The 20,876-nt window shown below is 44.1% G+C and overlaps 1 protein-coding gene across 2 annotated transcripts in view; it reads left to right on the top strand.

Moving 5' to 3' along the window:
* Nucleotides 1-15,386: 15,386 nt before the first annotated feature.
* Nucleotides 15,387-20,876, top strand: part of LOC139380981 (integrin alpha-V-like) — a 72,279-nt gene continuing 66,789 nt past the window's right edge. Inside the window, exons 1-3 of one of the 2 annotated variants that reach the window (XM_071124192.1) lie at nt 15,569-15,811; nt 16,068-16,116; nt 18,431-18,561. Coding sequence is in view for 1 of the 2 variants with exons in the window: in XM_071124191.1 (XP_070980292.1) it covers nt 15,953-16,116; nt 18,431-18,561 (295 nt within the window). In the remaining variant the exon portion in view is untranslated. Of the gene's footprint in view, nt 16,117-18,430; nt 18,562-20,876 lie in introns of both variants that reach the window. The other variant, XM_071124191.1, reaches the window with a different exon arrangement.

Raw genomic sequence — 20,876 nt, forward strand, 5'->3', positions numbered from 1 at the left:
CAGCCAGACAGGGGAATGACTGTGTAAATCAGGTTCTAAATCAAATCAAATCCAATCAAATTTTATTTGTCACATACACATGGTTAGCAGATGTTAATGCGAGTGTAGCGAAATGCTTGTGCTTCTAGTTCCGACAATGCAGTAATAACCAACAAGTAATCTAACTAACAATTCCAAAACGACTGTCTTATACACAGTGTAAGGGGATAAAGAATATGTACATAAGGATATATGAATGAGTGATGGTACAGAGCAGCATAGGCAGGATACAGTAGATGGTATCGAGTACAGTATATACATGAGGTGAGTATGTAAACAAAGTGGCATAGTTAAAGTGGCTAGTGATACATGTATTACATAAGGATGCAGTCGATGATATAGAGTATAGTATATACGTATGCATAGGAGATGAATAATGTAGGGTAAGTAACATTATATAAGGTAGCATTGTTTAAAGTGGCTAGTGATATATTTACATCATTTCCCATCAATTCCCATTGTTAAAGTGGCTGGAGTTGAGTCAGTGTCAGTGTCAGTGTGTTGGCAGCAGCCACTCAATGTTAGTGGTGGCTGTTTAACAGTCTGATGGCCTTGAGATAGAAGCTGTTTTTCAGTCTCTCGGTCCCAGCTTTGATGCACCTGTACTGACCTCGCCTTCTGGATGATAGCGGGGTGAACAGGCAGTGGCTCGGGTGGTTGATGTCCTTGATGATCTTTATGGCCTTCCTGTAACATCGGGTGGTGTAGGTGTCCTGTAGGGCAGGTAGTTTGCCCCCGGTGATGCGTTGTGCAGACCTCACTACCCTCTGGAGAGCCTTACGGTTGTGGGCGGAGCAGTTGCCGTAGATGACATAGTGACAGCCAGACAGGGGAATGACTGTAAATCAGGTTCTAGATGACATAGTGACAGCCGGACAGGGGAATGACTCTGTAAATCAGGTTCTAGATGACATAGTCACAGCCAGACAGGAGAATGACTCTGTAAAACAAGACCTCTGGGTGAACAGTAAACACTGTAGCTGTGATTTTTCTACTGAGGATAATAAATCAAGTTTGTGTCACAGCCGTCAAAAGAAGTGGACCAAATTGCAGCGTGGTGAGCGTACATTTTCCTTTTATTTATAAAATATCGCCAAGAAACGAAGAAACAAGCGTGAAGCTTACGAGGGCTAAGTGCCACTAAAACAAGTCAACTACCCACACTGAAATGGGGGGGGGGGGGGGGGGGGATAGGGCCTAAGTATGATTCCCAATCAGAGACAACGATAGACAGCTGTCCCTGATTGAGAACCACACCCGGCCAAAACATAGAAATAAAGAAACATAGGAAACAAAACATAGAATGCCCACCCCACATCACACCCTGACCAACCCAAATAGAGAAATAAACAAGCTCTCTAAGGTTCAGGGCGGGACAGTTTGATTTGAAGCGAATGACAGATCCACAGACAGAAGCTGATGAATTAATGCCATTACTACAAGCCACCTCTAACTCTGGTTTGGCTTTTACACTCAGGATTTAAAGGAGAAAGGTGAGCTGAGATGAGCTGAGGTGTTGTCTACCGACTGGGCAACAGACGTCAATTCAACCTCTATTCTACGTTTGTTCTGTGTCATTTCATTGAAATGACGTGGAAACAACGTTGATTTAACCAGTGTGTGCCCAGTGGGTAAGGTGACAGAGATGAGCTGAGGTGATTTCTGAAATACGTTAGTCTATCTTCATGTACTAAATGGTTTCCCTCTCACTAATATACTAAGGAGATGAGCTGAGGTGATTTCTGAAATACGTTAGTCTATCTTCATGTACTAAATGGTTTCCCTCTCACTAATATACTAAGGAGATGAGCTGAGGTGATTTCTGAAATACGTTAGTCTATCTTCATGTACTAAATGGTTTCCCTCTCACTAATATACTAAGGAGATGAGCTGAGGTGATTTCTGAAATACGTTAGTCTATCTTCATGTACTAAATGGTTTCCCTCTCACTAATATACTAAGGAGATGAGCTGAGGTGATTTCTGAAATACGTTAGTCTATCTTCATGTACTAAATGGTTTCCCTCTCACTAATATACTAAGGAGATGAGCTGAGGTGATTTCTGAAATACGTTAGTCTATCTTCATGTATTAAATGGTTTCCCTCTCACTAATATACTAAGGAGATGAGCTGAGGTGATTTCTGAAATACGTTAGTCTATCTTCATGTACTAAATGGTTTCCCTCTCACTAATATACTAAGGAGATGAGCTGAGGTGATTTCTGAAATACGTTAGTCTATCTTCATGTACTAAATGGTTTCCCTCTCACTAATATACTAAGGAGATGAGCTGAGGTGATTTCTGAAATACGTTAGTCTATCTTCATGTACTAAATGGTTTCCCTCTCACTAATATACTAAGGAGATGAGCTGAGGTGATTTCTGAAATACGTTAGTCTATCTTCATGTACTAAATGGTTTCCCTCTCACTAATATACTAAGGAGATGAGCTGAGGTGATTTCTGAAATACGTTAGTCTATCTTCATGTACTAAATGGTTTCCCTCTCACTAATATACTAAGGAGATGAGCTGAGGTGATTTCTGAAATACGTTAGTCTATCTTCATGTACTAAATGGTTTCCCTCTCACTAATATACTAAGGAGATGAGCTGAGGTGATTTCTGAAATACGTTAGTCTATCTTCATGTACTAAATGGTTTCCCTCTCACTAATATACTAAGGAGATGAGCTGAGGTGATTTCTGAAATACGTTAGTCTATCTTCATGTACTAAATGGTTTCCCTCTCACTAATATACTAAGGAGATGAGCTGAGGTGATTTCTGAAATACGTTAGTCTATCTTCATGTACTAAATGGTTTCCCTCTCACTAATATACTAAGGAGATGAGCTGAGGTGATTTCTGAAATACGTTAGTCTATCTTCATGTACTAAATGGTTTCCCTCTCACTAATATACTAAGGAGATGAGCTGAGGTGATTTCTGAAATACGTTAGTCTATCTTCATGTACTAAATGGTTTCCCTCTCACTAATATACTAAGGAGATGAGCTGAGGTGATTTCTGAAATACGTTAGTCTATCTTCATGTACTAAATGGTTTCCCTCTCACTAATATACTAAGGAGATGAGCTGAGGTGATTTCTGAAATACGTTAGTCTATCTTCATGTACTAAATGGTTTCCCTCTCACTAATATACTAAGGAGATGAGCTGAGGTGATTTCTGAAATACGTTAGTCTATCTTCATGTACTAAATGGTTTCCCTCTCACTAATATACTAAGGAGATGAGCTGAGGTGATTTCTGAAATACGTTAGTCTATCTTCATGTACTAAATGGTTTCCCTCTCACTAATATACTAAGGAGATGAGCTGAGGTGATTTCTGAAATACGTTAGTCTATCTTCATGTACTAAATGGTTTCCCTCTCACTAATATACTAAGGAGATGAGCTGAGGTGATTTCTGAAATACGTTAGTCTATCTTCATGTACTAAATGGTTTCCCTCTCACTAATATACTAAGGAGATGAGCTGAGGTGATTTCTGAAATACGTTAGTCTATCTTCATGTACTAAATGGTTTCCCTCTCACTAATATACTAAGGAGATGAGCTGAGGTGATTTCTGAAATACGTTAGTCTATCTTCATGTACTAAATGGTTTCCCTCTCACTAATATACTAAGGAGATGAGCTGAGGTGATTTCTGAAATACGTTAGTCTATCTTCATGTACTAAATGGTTTCCCTCTCACTAATATACTAAGGAGATGAGCTGAGGTGATTTCTGAAATACGTTAGTCTATCTTCATGTACTAAATGGTTTCCCTCTCACTAATATACTAAGGAGATGAGCTGAGGTGATTTCTGAAATACGTTAGTCTATCTTCATGTACTAAATGGTTTCCCTCTCACTAATATACTAAGGAGATGAGCTGAGGTGATTTCTGAAATACGTTAGTCTATCTTCATGTACTAAATGGTTTCCCTCTCACTAATATACTAAGGAGATGAGCTGAGGTGATTTCTGAAATACGTTAGTCTATCTTCATGTACTAAATGGTTTCCCTCTCACTAATATACTAAGGAGATGAGCTGAGGTGATTTCTGAAATACGTTAGTCTATCTTCATGTACTAAATGGTTTCCCTCTCACTAATATACTAAGGAGATGAGCTGAGGTGATTTCTGAAATACGTTAGTCTATCTTCATGTACTAAATGGTTTCCCTCTCACTAATATACTAAGGAGATGAGCTGAGGTGATTTCTGAAATACGTTAGTCTATCTTCATGTACTAAATGGTTTCCCTCTCACTAATATACTAAGGAGATGAGCTGAGGTGATTTCTGAAATACGTTAGTCTATCTTCATGTACTAAATGGTTTCCCTCTCACTAATATACTAAAGATAAATTGTAAATTGCAGAAATAACCTCCAATGTTTTGTTTTATATTATATTGTAATTTGTTCACTTTTGAGAACGAGACAGACATTATTTTATGTTTTGTTTTACATTTTAGCCTATAAAGTAGTTGATAGCTGACCATCTTGTTTTGATGGGGCTTGGCATCATTACCCCCCGGGCATCTATCCTATGGTAGGGCTTGGCGTCATTACCCCCGGGCATCTATCCTATGGTAGGGCTTGGCGTCATTACCCCCGGGCATCTATCCTATGGTAGGGCTTGGCATCATTACCCCCGGGCATCTATCCTATGGTAGGGCTTGATATCATTATGAACATACCCTTTGAAACGGGCCACTAGTCTTTTGTCGTTAGGAAATGTGCCCATGTAGCCAGGCAGTCAGTCAGAGACCGGCACAATCATTAGTCTACTTCCCAAATGACACACTATTCGTTAAATAGTGCATCGCTTCTGACCAGGGCCCTATTTTTTGACTAGGTTCCATAGGGTCTCTGGTCAAAAGTAATGCACTATTTAGGGAATAGGGTTCTATAGGGCTCTGGTCTAAAGTAATGCACTATGTAGGGAATAGGGTTCTATAGGGCTCTGGTCTAAAGGAATGCACTATGTAGGGAATAGGGTTCTATAGGGCTCTGGTCTAAAGTAATGCACTATGTAGGGAATAGGGTTCCATAGAGCTCTGGTCTAAAGTAGTGCACTATATAGGGAATAGGGTTCCATTTGGGACCCAAACAATGAACACATTCATGCTGCGTCACATGGTCACAAAAACCACAAGCACGACAATACATGGTCCACAATACAAAAGACAGATTGGTTGTTGTTTTCTTTCAATGAAAAGGAGAGGGCCACACTCTTTTAATCTGTAAATACTGTAGTCGTTTGGCGTGCTGAGGCTCGCGCGGTCAGTCAAGCTAAGAATGCTGCCTGCAACAATGTATTCAGGAAATAATTAGCCTATCTAAGTTACTACATTTCACAAATAACTTCATGACTAAAAGTACATGTAGCACATCTGAAACCACTGAGACAAATCTACTGATAATCTTGAAGTAAACAACATAACATAAAAATAACATTGTCCCTTCTGTTGTCATAACCTTCTATATTCTGTAAGGAGACTGTATTCAGTTTAACCTCCTATATTCTGTAAGGAGACTGTATTCAGTGTTAATCTCCTATAGTCTGTAAGGAGACTGTATTCAGTGTTAACCTCCTATATTCTGAAAGGAGACTGTATTCAGTTTAACCTCCTATATTCTGTAAGGGGACTGTTTTCAGTGTTAACCTCCATCCCTCCATCCCTCTCTCCGTTACCTCTAACCTCCTCCATCCCTCCATCCCTCCCTCCGTTACCTCTAACCTCCATCCCTCCATCCCTCCCTCTGTTACCTCTAACCTCCTCCCTCCATCCCTCCCTCCGTTACCTCTAACCTCAATTCTTCCAACCCTCCCTCCGTTACCTCTAACCTCCAACCCTCCATCCCTCCCTCCCTCCGTTACCGCTAACCACCTCCATCCCTCCATCCCTCCACCCCTCCATCCCTCCCTCCGTAACCTCTAACGTCCATCACTCCATCCCTCCCTTCGTTACTTCTAACCTCCATCACTCCATCCCTCCCTCCGTTACCTCTAACGTCCATCACTCCATCCCTCCCTCCATCACTCCATCCCTCCGTTACCTCTAACCTCCATCACTCCATCCATCCCTCCATCACTCCATCCCTCCCTCCGTTACTTCTAACCTCCACCCCTCCATCCCTCCCTCCGTTACTTCTAACGTCTATCACTCCATCCCTCCCTCCGTTACTTCTAACGTCTATCACTCCATCCCTCCCGCCGTTACTTCTAACGTCCATCACTCCATCCCTCCCTCCGTTACTTCTAACGTCCATCACTCCATCCCTCCCTCCGTTACTTCTAACCTCCATCACTCCATCCCTCCCTCCGTTACTTCTAACCTCCATCCCTCCATCCCTCCCTCCGTTACTTCTAACCTCCATCCCTCCAACCCTCCATCCCTCCATCCCTCCATCCCTCCATCCCTCCATCCCTCCCTCCATTACCTCTAACCTCCATCCCTCCCTCCGTTACTTCTAACCCCCTCCATCCCTCCATCCCTCCCTCCATTACCTCTAACCTCCATCCCTCCATCCCTCCATCTGTTACTTCTAACCCCCTCCATCCCTCCATCCGTTACTTCTAACCCCCTCCATCCCTCCATCCGTTACTTATAACCCCTTCCATCCCTCCATCCCTCCATCCGTTACTTCTAACCTCCTCCATCCCTCCATCCCTCCATCCGTTACTTCTATCCTCCTCCCTCCATCCCTCCCTCCGTTACCTCTAACCTCCATCCCTCCATCCCTCCCTCCGTTACCTCTAACCTCCTCCCTCCATCCCTCCGTTACCTCTAACCTCCTCCCTCCATCCCTCCCTCCGTTACCTCTAACCTCCATCCGTTACCTCTAACCTCCTCCCTCCATCCCTCCCTCCGTTACCTCTAACCTCCATCCCTCCATCCCTCCCTCCTTTACCTCTAACCTCCTCCCTCCATCCCTCCCTCCATTACCTCTAACCTCCTCCCTCCATCCCTCCCTCCGTTACCTCTAACCTCCATCCCTCCATCCCTCCCTCCGTTACTTCTAACCTCCATCCCTCCATCCCTCCATTACCTCTAACCTCCATCCCTCCATCCCTCCCTCCGTTACCTCTAACCTCCTCCCTCCATCCCTCCCTCCGTTACTTCTAACCTCCATCCCTCCATCCCTCCCTCCGTTACTTCTAACCTCCATCCCTCCATCCCTCCATCCCTCCCTCCATTACCTCTAACCTCCATCCCTCCATCCCTCCCTCCGTTACCTCTAACCTCCATCCCTCCATCCCTCCCTCTGTTACCTCTAAACTCCAACCCTCCATCCCTCCCTCCCTCCGTTACCGCTAACCCCCTCCATCCCTCCATCCCTCCATCCCTCCATCCCTCCCTCCATTACCTCTAACCTCCATCCCTCCATCGCTCCCTCCGTTACCTCTAACGTCCATCACTCCATCCCTCCCTCTGTTACTTCTAACCTCCATCCCTCCATCCCTCCATCCCTCCCTCCATTACCTCTATCCTCCTCCCTCCATCCCTCCCTCCGTTACCTCTAACCTCCTCCCTCCCTCCGTTAAATCTAACCTCCTCCCTCCATCCCTCCCTCCATTACCTCTAACCTCCTCCCTCCATCCCTCCCTCCGTTACCTCTAACCTCCTCCCTCCATCCCTCCCTCCGTTACCTCTAACCTCCATCCCTCCATCCCTCCCTCCGTTACCTCTAACCTCCTCCCTCCATCCCTCCCTCCATTACCTCTAACCTCCATCCCTCCCTCCGTTACCTCTAACCTCCACCCTCCATCCCTCCCTCCGTTACCTCTAACCTCCTCCCTCCATCCCTCCCTCCGTTACCTCTAACCTCCATCCCTCCCTCCGTTACCTCTAACCTCCTCCCTCCATCCCTCCCTCCGTTACCTCTAACCTCCATCCCTCCATCCCTCCCTCCGTTACCTCTAACCTCCATCCCTCCATCCCTCCCTCCGTTACCTCTAACCTCCTCCCTCCATCCCTCCCTCCGTTACCTCTAACCTCCATCCCTCCCTCCGTTACCGCTAACCCCCTCCATCACTCCCTCCGTTACTTCTAACCTCCATCCCTCCATCCCTCCCTCCGTTACTTCTAACCTCCATCCCTCCATCCCTCCCTCCCTCCATTACCTCTAACCTCCATCCCTCCATCCCTCCATCCCTCCCTCCGTTACCTCTAACCTCCTCCCTCCATCCCTCCCTCCGTTACTTCTAAACCCCTTCATCCCTCCATCCGTTACTTCTAACCCCCTCCATCCCTCCATCCGTTACTTCTAACCCCCTCCATCCCTCCATCCGTTACTTCTAACCCCCTCCATCCCTCCATCCCTCCGTTACTTCTAACCCCTTCCATCCCTCCATCCCTCCATCCGTTACTTCTAACCTCCTCCATCCCTCCATCCCTCCATCCGTTACCTCTAACCTCCATCCCTCCCTCCTTACTTCTAACCTCCTCCCTCCATCCCTCCCTCCGTTACTTCTATCCTCCTCCCTCCATCCCTCCATCCGTTACCTCTAACCTCCTCCCTCCATCCCTCCCCCAATACTCCTGACTTTAGGGGTCTGTTCAGGTCAAAAGTAGTGTACTATGGAATGAGTAGTAGTGCACTATTTAGGGGGTAGGGTGCTCTTTGTCACTGGCTAAAAGTAGTGCACTATTTAGGGAGTAGGGTGCTCTTTGGCCCTGGCTAAAAGTAGTGCACTATTTACAGTGAGGTTGTATGAGACTCAGACATGGCCAAATATGCTGAAAATATCCCCGGCATTAGTCATCTATAATTGTCAAGCAGCAAGGATTTGCTGGATTTAGACAGGCTTTAGTCAAATGACTCACAGCTATTACAAAACAGGCTCTAACTAACTACCTTTGTGCCCACTGTGTCCAAAAATAGTTTGGAGTGCTATTTGAGGGGTAAATGAATATACTTTGTACTACAGAGATTGAATTGAATTTCCCTCGTCTCATTCAAGTACTGTAGGTGTATTACAGACGGTCAGGGAGAGGTTGAAAATGTCAGTGAAGACACTTGCCAGTTGGTCCGAGCATGCTCAGCCTAAAACCCCAAACACTAAGCAATGCAGGTGTAGAAGCACGGTGGCTAGGAAAAACTCCCCTAGAAAGGCCAGAATGTCACGTTCGCTGGAATAATTATCGGACCAAGCTGCAGCGCGATATGGTTTCCAAATATTATTTATTAGAAACTACAAAGAAAGAACGAAACAAACCACGAACCGTAACTAAGAGGTGTAACATACACTAACTCAAAACAATATCCCATAAAACACAGGTGAAAAAATGCTACTTAAATATTATCCCCAATTAGAGACAACGATAACCAGCTGCCTCTAAATGGGATTCATACCAAACACAAACATAGAAAAACTAAACTAGAACCCCATATAGAAAATAATAACTAGAAAACCCCCCAGTCACGCCCTGACCTACTATACCATAGAAAAACAAAGGCTCTCTATGGTCAGGGCGTGACACAGGACCTAGGAAGAAACCTAGAGAGGAACCAGGCTATGAGGCGTGGCCAGTCCTCTTCTGGCTGTGCCGGGTGTAGATTATAACAAAACATGGCCAAGATTTTCAAATGTTCATAGGTGACCAGCATGGTCAAATAATAATAATCACAGTGGATGTAGAGGGTGCAACAGGTCAGCACCTCAGGTGTAAATGTCAGGAGTAAATGTCAGTTGGCTTTTCATAGCCAATCATTCAGAGTATCTCTATCTCTACCAATCAGAATTTAGGGCTTGAACCACCCAGTTTATAAAGTAGTTTATACCATGGCATTGTTGAATACTTGGACTAATTGAAGCCGAGTGTGAAGTTAAGATAGCTACATGTTCATGCGTTATTTTCTCAATAGTATCAAAAAAGTTGTTTTCATTGCTAGCTATTGTTCGCTATATTAGCTTGCTAGCAACACACTTGCACACAGGTACAGTTATAGCTTGCTTCGTCCCACCACGAGCCATTGTTTACAGATGGCTTGTTGCGGGATGAAGCAAAGTTAAGACAGCTAGCTGCGGTGGCGACCCTTCAATTCAGGGTGACCTGTCATTCAGGGTGACCCATCATTGAGCCCCACCTGTTTAGCTAAAATAATTATAATAACAGTAATGATGATTTTTTTTTTGTTCTTGCCTGTTTTGCATGTTATTTTGGCATTAATACGGGTCACATATCAGTTTGCAAACAATGTAAAATAAATAACAGTAATTTAGTTAATAAAGCAGCATACAAACATGTTCTCTTTTTGGCTTTTACGAGTAAGGCAAGGCAGCTGCAAAATGCAGGTGTTTCAGCCTAGTTCAGTGCTTTCTGTGGTGGTGGGGCAGCCAGTGTGCTGTGTGACGCTGTGATTGGCTCAGTGTTCTGCCATTCACGGGGACACTACATCACCGCAAAATCTATGTGTAGAGCTTCAAGCCCCTTTGGGTGCTGCCATAGAGTTACATTAGAAGTGTTCATTCAAGAAGGCCTAAGGTCATTGGCCACAGATAAAATGATGTCAAATCAGATTATATCTACCGTAGCTTTGATTAGACGGATCATGTCATCATCATACTTTCACAATCTTAGCTAGCAAGCTAGGCAAGCAGTCATCGTCATGAATCACGTCGAAAATCTACTGGCAAATCGTTTTCAGTCCTTGGCATATGAAGAGAAATTATAGATAAAACGTATTGGTGCTCATCAGCCATTGGACATAAACATTACACAACAAGATGGAAATATCAAATTTAGCAATGAGTGGTTTGGAAGGAATCAGTGGCTAAGAAAGCAATCAATAGTCTGCTATTCAGTGGAGCGGGTGTGAGGTCCAAGTCTGGGTTTAAGGGTCTCTTTTCCCATCTTAAAAAACATTCAACACCATCAGCCAGAAAAGGTTGAATACATTGGCCATGCTGTCAATCCAGCATGACTTCTGGTGCGTTCAAAACAACTGGAAACTCGGAACAGGGAAATCTCAGACTTCCATGAGTTCAAGACAACTGGGAACTCGGAACAGGGAAATCTCAGACTTCCATGAGTTCAAGACAACTGGGAACTCGGAACAGGGAAATCTCAGACTTCCATGAGTTCAAGACAACTGGGAACTCGGAACAGGGAAATCTCAGACTTCCATGAGTTCAAGACAACTGGGAACTCGGAACAGGGAAATCTCAGACTTCCATGAGTTCAAGACTACTGGGAACTCGGAACAGGGAAATCTCAGACTTCCATGAGTTCAAGACTACTGGGAACTCGGAACAGGGAAATCTCAGACTTCCATGAGTTCAAGACTACTGGGAACTCGGAACAGGGAAATCTCAGACTTCCATGAGTTCAAGACTACTGGGAACTCGGAACAGGGAAATCTCAGACTTCCATGAGTTCAAGACTACTGGGAACTCGGAACAGGGAAATCTCAGACTTCCATGAGTTCAAGACTACTGGGAACTCGGAACAGGGAAATCTCAGACTTCCATGAGTTCAAGACTACTGGGAACTCGGAACAGGGAAATCTCAGACTTCCATGAGTTCATGACTACTGGGAACTCGGAACAGGGAAATCTCAGACTTCCATGAGTTCAAGACAACTGGGAACTCGGAACAGGGAAATCTCAGACTTCCATGAGTTCAAGACTACTGGGAACTCGGAACAGGGAAATCTCAGACTTCCATGAGTTCATGACTACTGGGAACTCGGAACAGGGAAATCTCAGACTTCCATGAGTTCAAGACTACTGGGAACTCGGAACAGGGAAATCTCAGACTTCCATGAGTTCAAGACTACTGGGAACTCGGAACAGGGAAATCTCAGACTTCCATGAGTTCATGACTACTGGGAACTCGGAACAGGGAAATCTCAGACTTCCATGAGTTCAAGACAACTGGGAACTCGGAACAGGGAAATCTCAGACTTCCATGAGTTCATGACAACTGGGAACTCGGACTGAGGAAATAAGTTTTGAACGGTCATTTAACTCTGAATTCCAAGATGGGAACTCTGGCCTCTTTCTAGAGCTCCGACCTAAAGATCACCGACATCATGATTCAACCTTGTTGTTTTCCCCAAGTTCCCAGTTGTCTTGAAAGCACCATAAACCCAGATAATGAGAACCCCAGAGAATTGAATGACAAAGTTTGATGACAAAATTTGCCCACAATGACCACTGCACTACCTTCCTGTTCAAGTGAGCACAGCACAACAAGATGAGCCCAAAAATGTATTGTATGCTGCTGCATAAATGATGTAATATTCCAGGGAGATATGTATACTGTAGCTAAGAATGTCATACTAACTGTATGTTGTTTAATATGCTGTTAGTAGCCCATGTGCCCCACCCTAATAATTTGGTTGCTTTCCTCCTCATAACTTAGCCTACTGTTCTGATTTGGTGGTGCACATGTAGCCTATAGCCTGTTTTAGAGAAATGTAATCATTGAATATTGTAAGAGCTTTCATTGTCGGCATATATGAGACCTTTATTTATCCTACGGTTCTGACTTGGTGTACAGGGAGAACACTGTAAGAATGGCCCATGTTCTGAATTATGTTGCAGTACATTTCAAAAGTGCTGAACAAATAGTTTTCTGACTATGCCCATCCTAGCTTGATCAATCGAAATGATGCCTCTTATCCACTAGTCGTCCCGTTATGCCACAGTTTGTACATCTCAATTGTCAGTAGAAACCACATTTGTTTAAGCAAGTCAGGCTGTATGAACTGTTTCTCTGCCAGACATGGCAGAACCAAAGTTACTCAAAGGATCTTATTGTCACGACTTCTGCCGAAATCGAGGCCTCTCCTTGTTCGGGCGGTGCTCAGCGGTCGACGTCACCGGTCTTCTAGCCATCATTGATCCATTTTTTCATTTTCCATTGGTTTTGTCTTGTCTTCCTACACAGCTGGTTTCAATCCCATTCATTCCAATCCCAAGGTCAAATCGGGGAATGTATGTGTATTTTAATTGTTTTATCTTTGTTTTATGAGCAAGTCCCGGCATCGTTCTTTGATAAACACAGAAGGTTGAATTCAATAGATAAAAAAATAGAGAGAGAGAGAAGGAGCCATTGGCAACAGCCAAAACATTAATTAACTGTCTCTCTCTCTCTCTCTAGTTCCTTCTATTGAACTTTATGTAGCCTAATATTTAAACACGTATCTATTTTCACTCTATATTATATATGTAATAGTAATTAACCCTTATAATGGGGGTAGGGGGGGCACTTATAGTTGCAATATAAGTAGTTGGGCTTCCATAAGGTATGATGATTAGTATTCTATTAGCCATTTATTCAGTAATCATTCTTCTTTAACAAATACATGTGTTTGATCGTTCACAACTTGGATGTTGCTGGGCCCAGCACAGGCAGTCTTCTGGTCCCAGTGCTGTGGGAAATTATGCTAGGCTTAGCAGAGACATTTCAGAGGTGAGGGCAGTGGAGGTATGAAGAAAACACAGATGTACTGCAAGTTACTTAACATGTTGGCTATACGGACAGACGGACGGACGGACGGACGGACAGAGGAGTACAAGGATGAGAAACGTTGTACTATAGTTGCCTGTGTTATGTATCCATACTATGTATTGTTGTCTCTGCCTTCTTGCTGTTTGTGCTGTTGTCTGTGGCCAACAATGTTTGTACCCTGTTTTCTGCTGCTACCATGTTGTGCTGCTGCCATGTTGTTGTCATGTTGTGTTCCTACCATGTTGTTGTCATGTGTTGCTACCATGTTGTTGTCATGTGTTGCTACGCTACCATGTTGTTGTCATGTGTTGCTTCGCTACCATCAAATCAAATCAAATCAAATCAAATGTATTTATATAGCCCTTCGTATATCAGCTGATATCTCAAAGTGCTGTACAGAAACCCAGCCTAAAACCCCAAACAGCATGCAGGTGTAGAAGCACGTTGTACCATGTTGTTGTCATGTGTTGCTTCCATGCCGTGTTGTTGTCTTAGGTCTCTCTCTGTGTAAAGTTGTGGTGTCTCTCTTGTCTCTATGTGTGCTTTGTCCTATATATATTTTTTTAAATCCCAGGCCCCCGTCATCGCAGGAGGCCTTTTGCCTTTTGGTAAACCTTCATTGTGGACTTCAGGAAACAGCAGAGGGAACACCCCCCTATCCACATCGATGGAACAGTAGTGGAGAGGGTAGCAAGTTTTAAGTTCCTCGGCATACACATCACAGACAAACTGAATTGGTCCACTCACACAGACAGCATCGTGAAGAAGGCGCAGCAGCGCCTCTTCAACCTCAGGAGGCTGAAGAAATTTGGCTTGTCACCAAAAGCACTCACAAACTTCTACAGATGCACAATCGAGAGCATCCTGGCGGGCTGTATCACCGCCTGGTATGGCAACTGCACCGCCCTCAACCGTAAGGCTCTCCAGAGGGTAGTGAGGTCTGCACAACGCATCACCGGGGGCAAACTACCTGCCCTCCAGGACACCTACACCACCCGATGTCACAGGAAGGCCATAAAGATCATCAAGGACAACAACCACCCGAGCCACTGCCTGTTCACCCCGCTATCATCCAGAAGGCGAGGTCAGTACAGGTGCATCAAAGCTGGGACCAAGAGACTGAAAAACAGCTTCTATCTCAAGGCCATCAGACTGTTAAACAGCCACCACTAACATTGAGTGGCTGCTGCCAACACACTGACACTGACTCAACTCCAGCCACTTTAATAATGGGAATTGATGGGAAATGATGTAAATATATCACTAGCCACTTTAAACAATGCTACCTTATATAATGTTACTTACCCTACATTATTCATCTCATATGCATACGTATATACTGTACTCTATATCATCGACTGTATCCTTATGTAATACATGTATCACTAGCCACTTTAAACTATGCCACTTTGTTTACATACTCATCTCATTTGTACATACTGTACTCGATACCATCTACTGTATCTTGCCTATGCTGCTCTGTACCATCACTCATTCATATATCCTTATGTACATATTCTTTATCCCCTTACACTGTGTACAAGACAGTAGTTTTGGAATTGTTAGTTAGATTACTTGTTATTACTGCATTGTCGGAACTAGAAGCACAAGCATTTCGCTACACTCGCATTAACATCTGATAACCATGTGTATGTGACAAATAAAATTTGATTTGATTTGATTTGATTTGTGAATAAGAATTTCTGTCTTTCCTATTTAAATAAAGGTTAAATATTTTTTTGTCTTTTATAAAAAAAATACTGCCTGTGTATGCTATAGTGTGCGTGATGCTGGAGCCTAGTGTGTAAATCAAAATCCATTCATTGACCCTTCATAATGGCACAGACGAGGAATTGATTCCAAAAATGTCACGTGATATTTCCAGAACGAGATTATTTGTCAAAGACTCCAAAAACTCGATGCCTCTCTGTTTACAAGTGAAATATTTCGTTGTAACCCAGTTGTTACCCAGTAGCCCCGTACATGGCTATGGAACGGGCGATGGGGGAATCGAACTGCTGTTGGGATAGTGTGAAACATTGCGGAAGTCTTTTTTTATAGGGAACAACGCTCTCACTTCCTGTACAGTTGGTTTTTAGGACTACTAAACACAAAACATCGCTGTTGGCTACTGAGGTGTGTGTTGCCATTTAACACAGATTGGTTACATTGTATCGCTTGAATCGTGGATTTAAGGACGCGATCTGATTCGAACTGGAATCTTCTCACCAGAAAGAAGAAGAAGTGAAAGTTTGTAGCCGTGAGCGGTTTTGCTGAGCTGGTTCGAGTTAACATGCACATGGTGTGTGGGATGTCGCTGTATCGTCATTAGAACGACTACAAAGAGAAAAGGGGAACTCATCACAGTAGTGTATTATCGCCAGACTAAAACACGCCACACACACACACAGTTAAGGCTTGCTACTCTACTGAGCACTTCAGGATGGAACGACTTCGAAAACGTTGTATATCTTTGGCTTTGATCCTGCCCTGTTTACAATGGACAACTTGTTTCAATCTGGACATTGACAAGCCCTATGTATTCTCTGGTCCTGAAGGAAGTTATTTTGGATTTTCTGTGGATTTCTTCCAGCCAGATGCCAAGCAGTAAGACTGAGTTCTATATAATAATGTTTGGGATGTCAGGTTTTTAGAACTAAATAGTTTCCACTTTTATTTAGTTAATTGAATGACATAGCATAATTATATTTGAAATACAGTACATAGTTGTGTATATATGTTCTATATAGTATGTATGTGGACACCAGTTCAAATGAGTGGGTTAGGGTATCTCAGGCACACCGGTTGCTGACAGGTGTATTGTAATAAAGATTGGTGCTAAATCCGGAGAGATTTCGGACAATGTTGAAAAAACAAAGCCCGTTGGTCACTAAATCCGACTAGCCGCTAGAAGGACCATGTTAAAACGGTTGGCTGGTATGCCCCTCACCCGTCTGAGAGGTCAGCTGTGAATTCCCTCACATGCTATATAGACGATGGGAGGCCTGGAGCTGTGGTCATTAACTCTGTTAGAAGGACAACGTCAAAACGGTTGGCTGGTATGCCCCTCACCCGGTCGGCTGGGAATTCCCTCATCTGCTATATACTTATAACTGATTGGTCTGGTTCTGTCCTCTATAGTGCTGTCCTGTTAGAACATGATGTTGAGGCCCATCACTGTACTCTTGATAGTAACCAACACACATACATACAGACAGACACATCTGTTTCCATTTGAGGATGTTTATATAATTTTTGGGGGGTAAATCTGAAGGACTTGGAATCATATTGTTGTGGTTATTTCAATTCACGCACAACATTCAGACATTTAGTGTTACTATCGGCAACAAAAAGTAGTCAAAAAAACGTGTAGTCTTCCCAGCCTTTTATTGGAGTGGATCAGTGCACTGTCCAGATGCACATTTCCAGGAGCATTGGTTGGGAATGGCAGGGCTGTGATTGGTGAGGGATAACTTAGGTAGCCTGAGCAGCCAAACTAATTTGACTTAAAGGAAACTGAAGGGACTGTGAAAGAAAGAGATGGAGAGGAGCAGGGGACAGACTTTTTGCATGCATACAATCGAGCACATAGCCATGCAATCTCCATAGACAAACATTGGCAGTAGAATGGCCCGTACTGAAGATCTCAGTGACTTTCGAACGTGGCACCGTTATAGGATGTCACCTTTCCAACAAGTCAGCTCGTAAAATCTCTGCCCAGCTATATTTGTCCCAGTCAACTGTAAGTGCGAAGTGGAAATGTCTAGGAGCAACAATGGCTCAGCCGCAAAGTGGTAGGCCACACAACGTCACAGAACGGGGCCAGCCGAGTGCCCGTAGCACGCTAAAAATGGTCTGTCCTCGGATGCAGCAATCACTACCGAGTTCCAAACTGCCTCTGGAAGCAACGTTGGCATAAGAACAGATCGTCCGGAGCTTCATGAAATGGGTTTCCATGGCTGAGCAGCCGCACACAATCCTAACATCACCATGCGTAATGACAAGCGTCGGCTGGAGTGGTGTAAAGCTCACCGCCATTGGACTCTGAAACAGTGGAAGTGTTCTCTGGAGCCCCACAAACAAATCTGGATTTGTCGGATGCCAGGAGAATGCTACCTGCCCGACTGAATATTGGCTACTGTAAAGTTTGGTGGAGGAGGAATGATGGTCTAAGGTTGTTTTTCATGGTTCGGTTCCCTTAGTTCCAGTGAAGGTAAATCTTACTGCTAACAATGACATTCTAGACGATTCTGTGCTTCCAAATTTGTGTCACCAGTTTGGGGAAGGCTCTTCCTTGTTTCAGCATGACAATGCCGCTGTGCACAAAGCGAGGTACATACAGAAATCTGTGCCTGCACAGAGCCCTGACCTCAACCCCATCAAACAAATTGGGGATGAACTGAAATGCAGACTGCGAGCCAGGCCTAATCGCCCAACATCAGTGCCTGACCTTACTAATGCTCTTGTGGCTAAATTTAAGCAATTCCCCGCAGCAATGTTCCAATATCTAGTGGAAAGCCTTCCCATTGCTGTTATAGCAGCAATGTTCCAACAACTAGTGGAAAGCCTTCCCAGAAGAGTGGAGGCTGTTATAGCAGCAATGTTCCAACATCTAGTGGAAAGCCTTCCCAGAAGAGTGGAGGCTGTTATAGCAGCAATGTTCCAACATCTAGTGGAAAGCCTTCCCAGAAGAGCTGTTATAAGCAGCAAAGGGGGTAACCAACTCCATGTTAATGCCCATGATTTTTTTTTGGAATGAGATGTTTGACAAGTAGGTGTCCACATACTTTTGGTCATGTAGAGTATCTATTCTATTCATCATGTGACAGTCTTGTTGTGAACCTAGTAGGCTACAGTAGAAGAGGAAGTCAGGTGCTGCATGTTTTCTTGTATTTACACTAAACAAATGTATCTTCTTCAGGTCAAACATTCTTATAGGAGCTCCCAAAGCCAACACCTCCTCAGCTTCTACAGTGGTGGAGCGAGGGGCAGTCTATACCTGCCCATGGCAGAAGAGTAGTGACTGTACCCAAGTACAGTTTGACAATACTGGTGAGTACAGAAGGTCTGTTACTTAAGTATCCCGTTCATCGAGTTCTGACATGGTCTGGTATCTATATCTGCATTGTATCAAACAGGGAGGGAACACTATGAATTGATATCCAAAGTGAAGATCAATAGACTCAGTCAAGGGTCATATCCATCAATGTGGGATTTGGACATATCATCAAATCTATGTCAGTCAGATATGTGTCCTTCCATATGAGTTCAGTAAGCACAGGCAAATGTTCTCTCATGTTAGGACTCATCCAGGAATGTGCCTATATTGGAGATGTGCCGACATGCTCAATGTTAAGTTTGAGCGAGACAGAGACAGAGAGACATAGGCGGGAGGGGTCATAGACAGAAAGAGTCCCATCACCTTTAAAGGACTGTCTGCTCTGCAGAATAACAGGGGACATTAGTCATTTCCCTAGTTGAATCATCCATTACAGACAGATATATGTGGCAAGGCGTTTAGTAATATCTACACTATGGCACTTCCCTGCATTTTATGAGTTTGACCCAGCACAAACTAATAAAAACACACAATGCAAAACCAAGACCCATCAATGACAAACGCTCATTCAGACAGCCACTGTAATTAAGCTATTTTGGGGGACATAAGGCTATATTGCAGTTTATTCTGTCCCAGATCTCATTGACATTCTGTGTCTGTAAGAGCTCAGAGGTAGGCAGCCCAAAGTTAGACTAAGGGCTCGTTCAAAATGGCACCCTATTCCCTATATAGTGCATCAAAGGGCTTTGGTCAAAATACGTGCACTATGTAGGGAATAGAGTACCATTTAGGATGCACTGTAAGGCGGTACAATGAGCCAAAGATAATCTCTGGAACCCAACCACAACCATGTGAATGACCTCCCTCCCCATCCAAACCAATGACCTCCCTCTCTCTCTGGGCTCCAAGTCCCCATCCAAACCAATGACCTCCCTCTCTCTCTGGGCTCCAAGTCCCCATCCAAACCAATGACCTCCCTCTCTCTCTGGGCTCCAAGTCCCCATCCAAACCAATGACCTCCCTCTCTACCTCCTGTACTATTTACACCGTTCTCTATCAATACAAGTTAATTTGGTTAATCAATACAAGTTAAATTGGTTAATCAATACAAGTTAATTTGGTTAATCAATAAGAAGTTACAATTGGTTAATCAATACAAGTTCATTTGGTTAATCAATAAGAAGTTACATGTGGTTAATCAATACAAGTTCATTTGGTTAATCAATAAGAAGTTACATGTGGTTAATCAATGGAAGTTACATTGGTTTGTTTATTGTGATTAATAGGCAACTGCAGAACAACATATTTTTCATATAGACTGACAACAGACTAATTGAGTTCCAGGAGCCAAATTAGTATTAAAGTCTGACCCACACTGGTCTGTTGGGAAGTCTGAACCACACTAGTCTGTTGGCGAAGTCTGACCCACACTGGTCTGTTGGGAAGTCTGAACCACACTAGTCTGTTGGGAAGTCTGACCCACACTGGTCTGTTGGGAAGTCTGAACCACACTAGTCTGTTGGGGGAGTCTGAACCACTCTAGTCTGTTGGGGAAGTCTGACCCACACTAGTCTGTTGGGGGAGTCTGAACCACACTAGTCTGTTGGGGGAGTCTGTACCACACTAGTCTGTTGGGGGAGTCTGTACCACACTAGTCTGTTGGGGGAGTCTGTACCACTCTAGTCTGTTGGGAAGTCTGAACCACACTAGTCTGTTGGGGAAGTCTGAACCACACTAGTCTGTTGGGGAAGTCTGAACCACACTAGTCTGTTGGGGGAGTCTGTACCACACTAGTCTGTTGGGGGAGTCTGTACCACACTAGTCTGTTGGGGGAGTCTGTACCACACTAGTCTGTACCACACTAGTCTGTTGGGGGAGTCTGAACCACACTAGTCTGTTGGGGGAGTCTGTACCACACTAGTCTGTACCACACTAGTCTGTTAGGGGAGTCTGTACCACACTAGTCTGTTGGGGGAGTCTGTACCACACTAGTCTGTACCACACTAGTCTGTTGGGGGAGTCTGAACCACACTAGTCTGTGTGACTTGGAAACAGGTTCAAAGCTACATGCAAATATATTTCCATGTAATGTTTCCCCCCCCCCCCCAGCCTCCCCCCCATATTATTCCTACCATTGCTGCCATTTCTGATGGTTTGCCAGTCAGTGCCTTAGTGACCTGGCCTCGTAATTATACGGTAAGTGACGACATGGCCACAATGGGTGCCTTGTAATGGCAGATCTGTTTCTGCAGACTGTGAGGGGAGGCTGCCTCAGTCAGTGGTCTAGGTGAGTGTTTCTGCAGACTGT

Source organism: Oncorhynchus clarkii, chromosome 22, assembly GCF_045791955.1.
Source record: "Oncorhynchus clarkii lewisi isolate Uvic-CL-2024 chromosome 22, UVic_Ocla_1.0, whole genome shotgun sequence".
In the NCBI taxonomy this organism is placed as follows: Eukaryota; Metazoa; Chordata; class Actinopteri; order Salmoniformes; family Salmonidae; genus Oncorhynchus; species Oncorhynchus clarkii.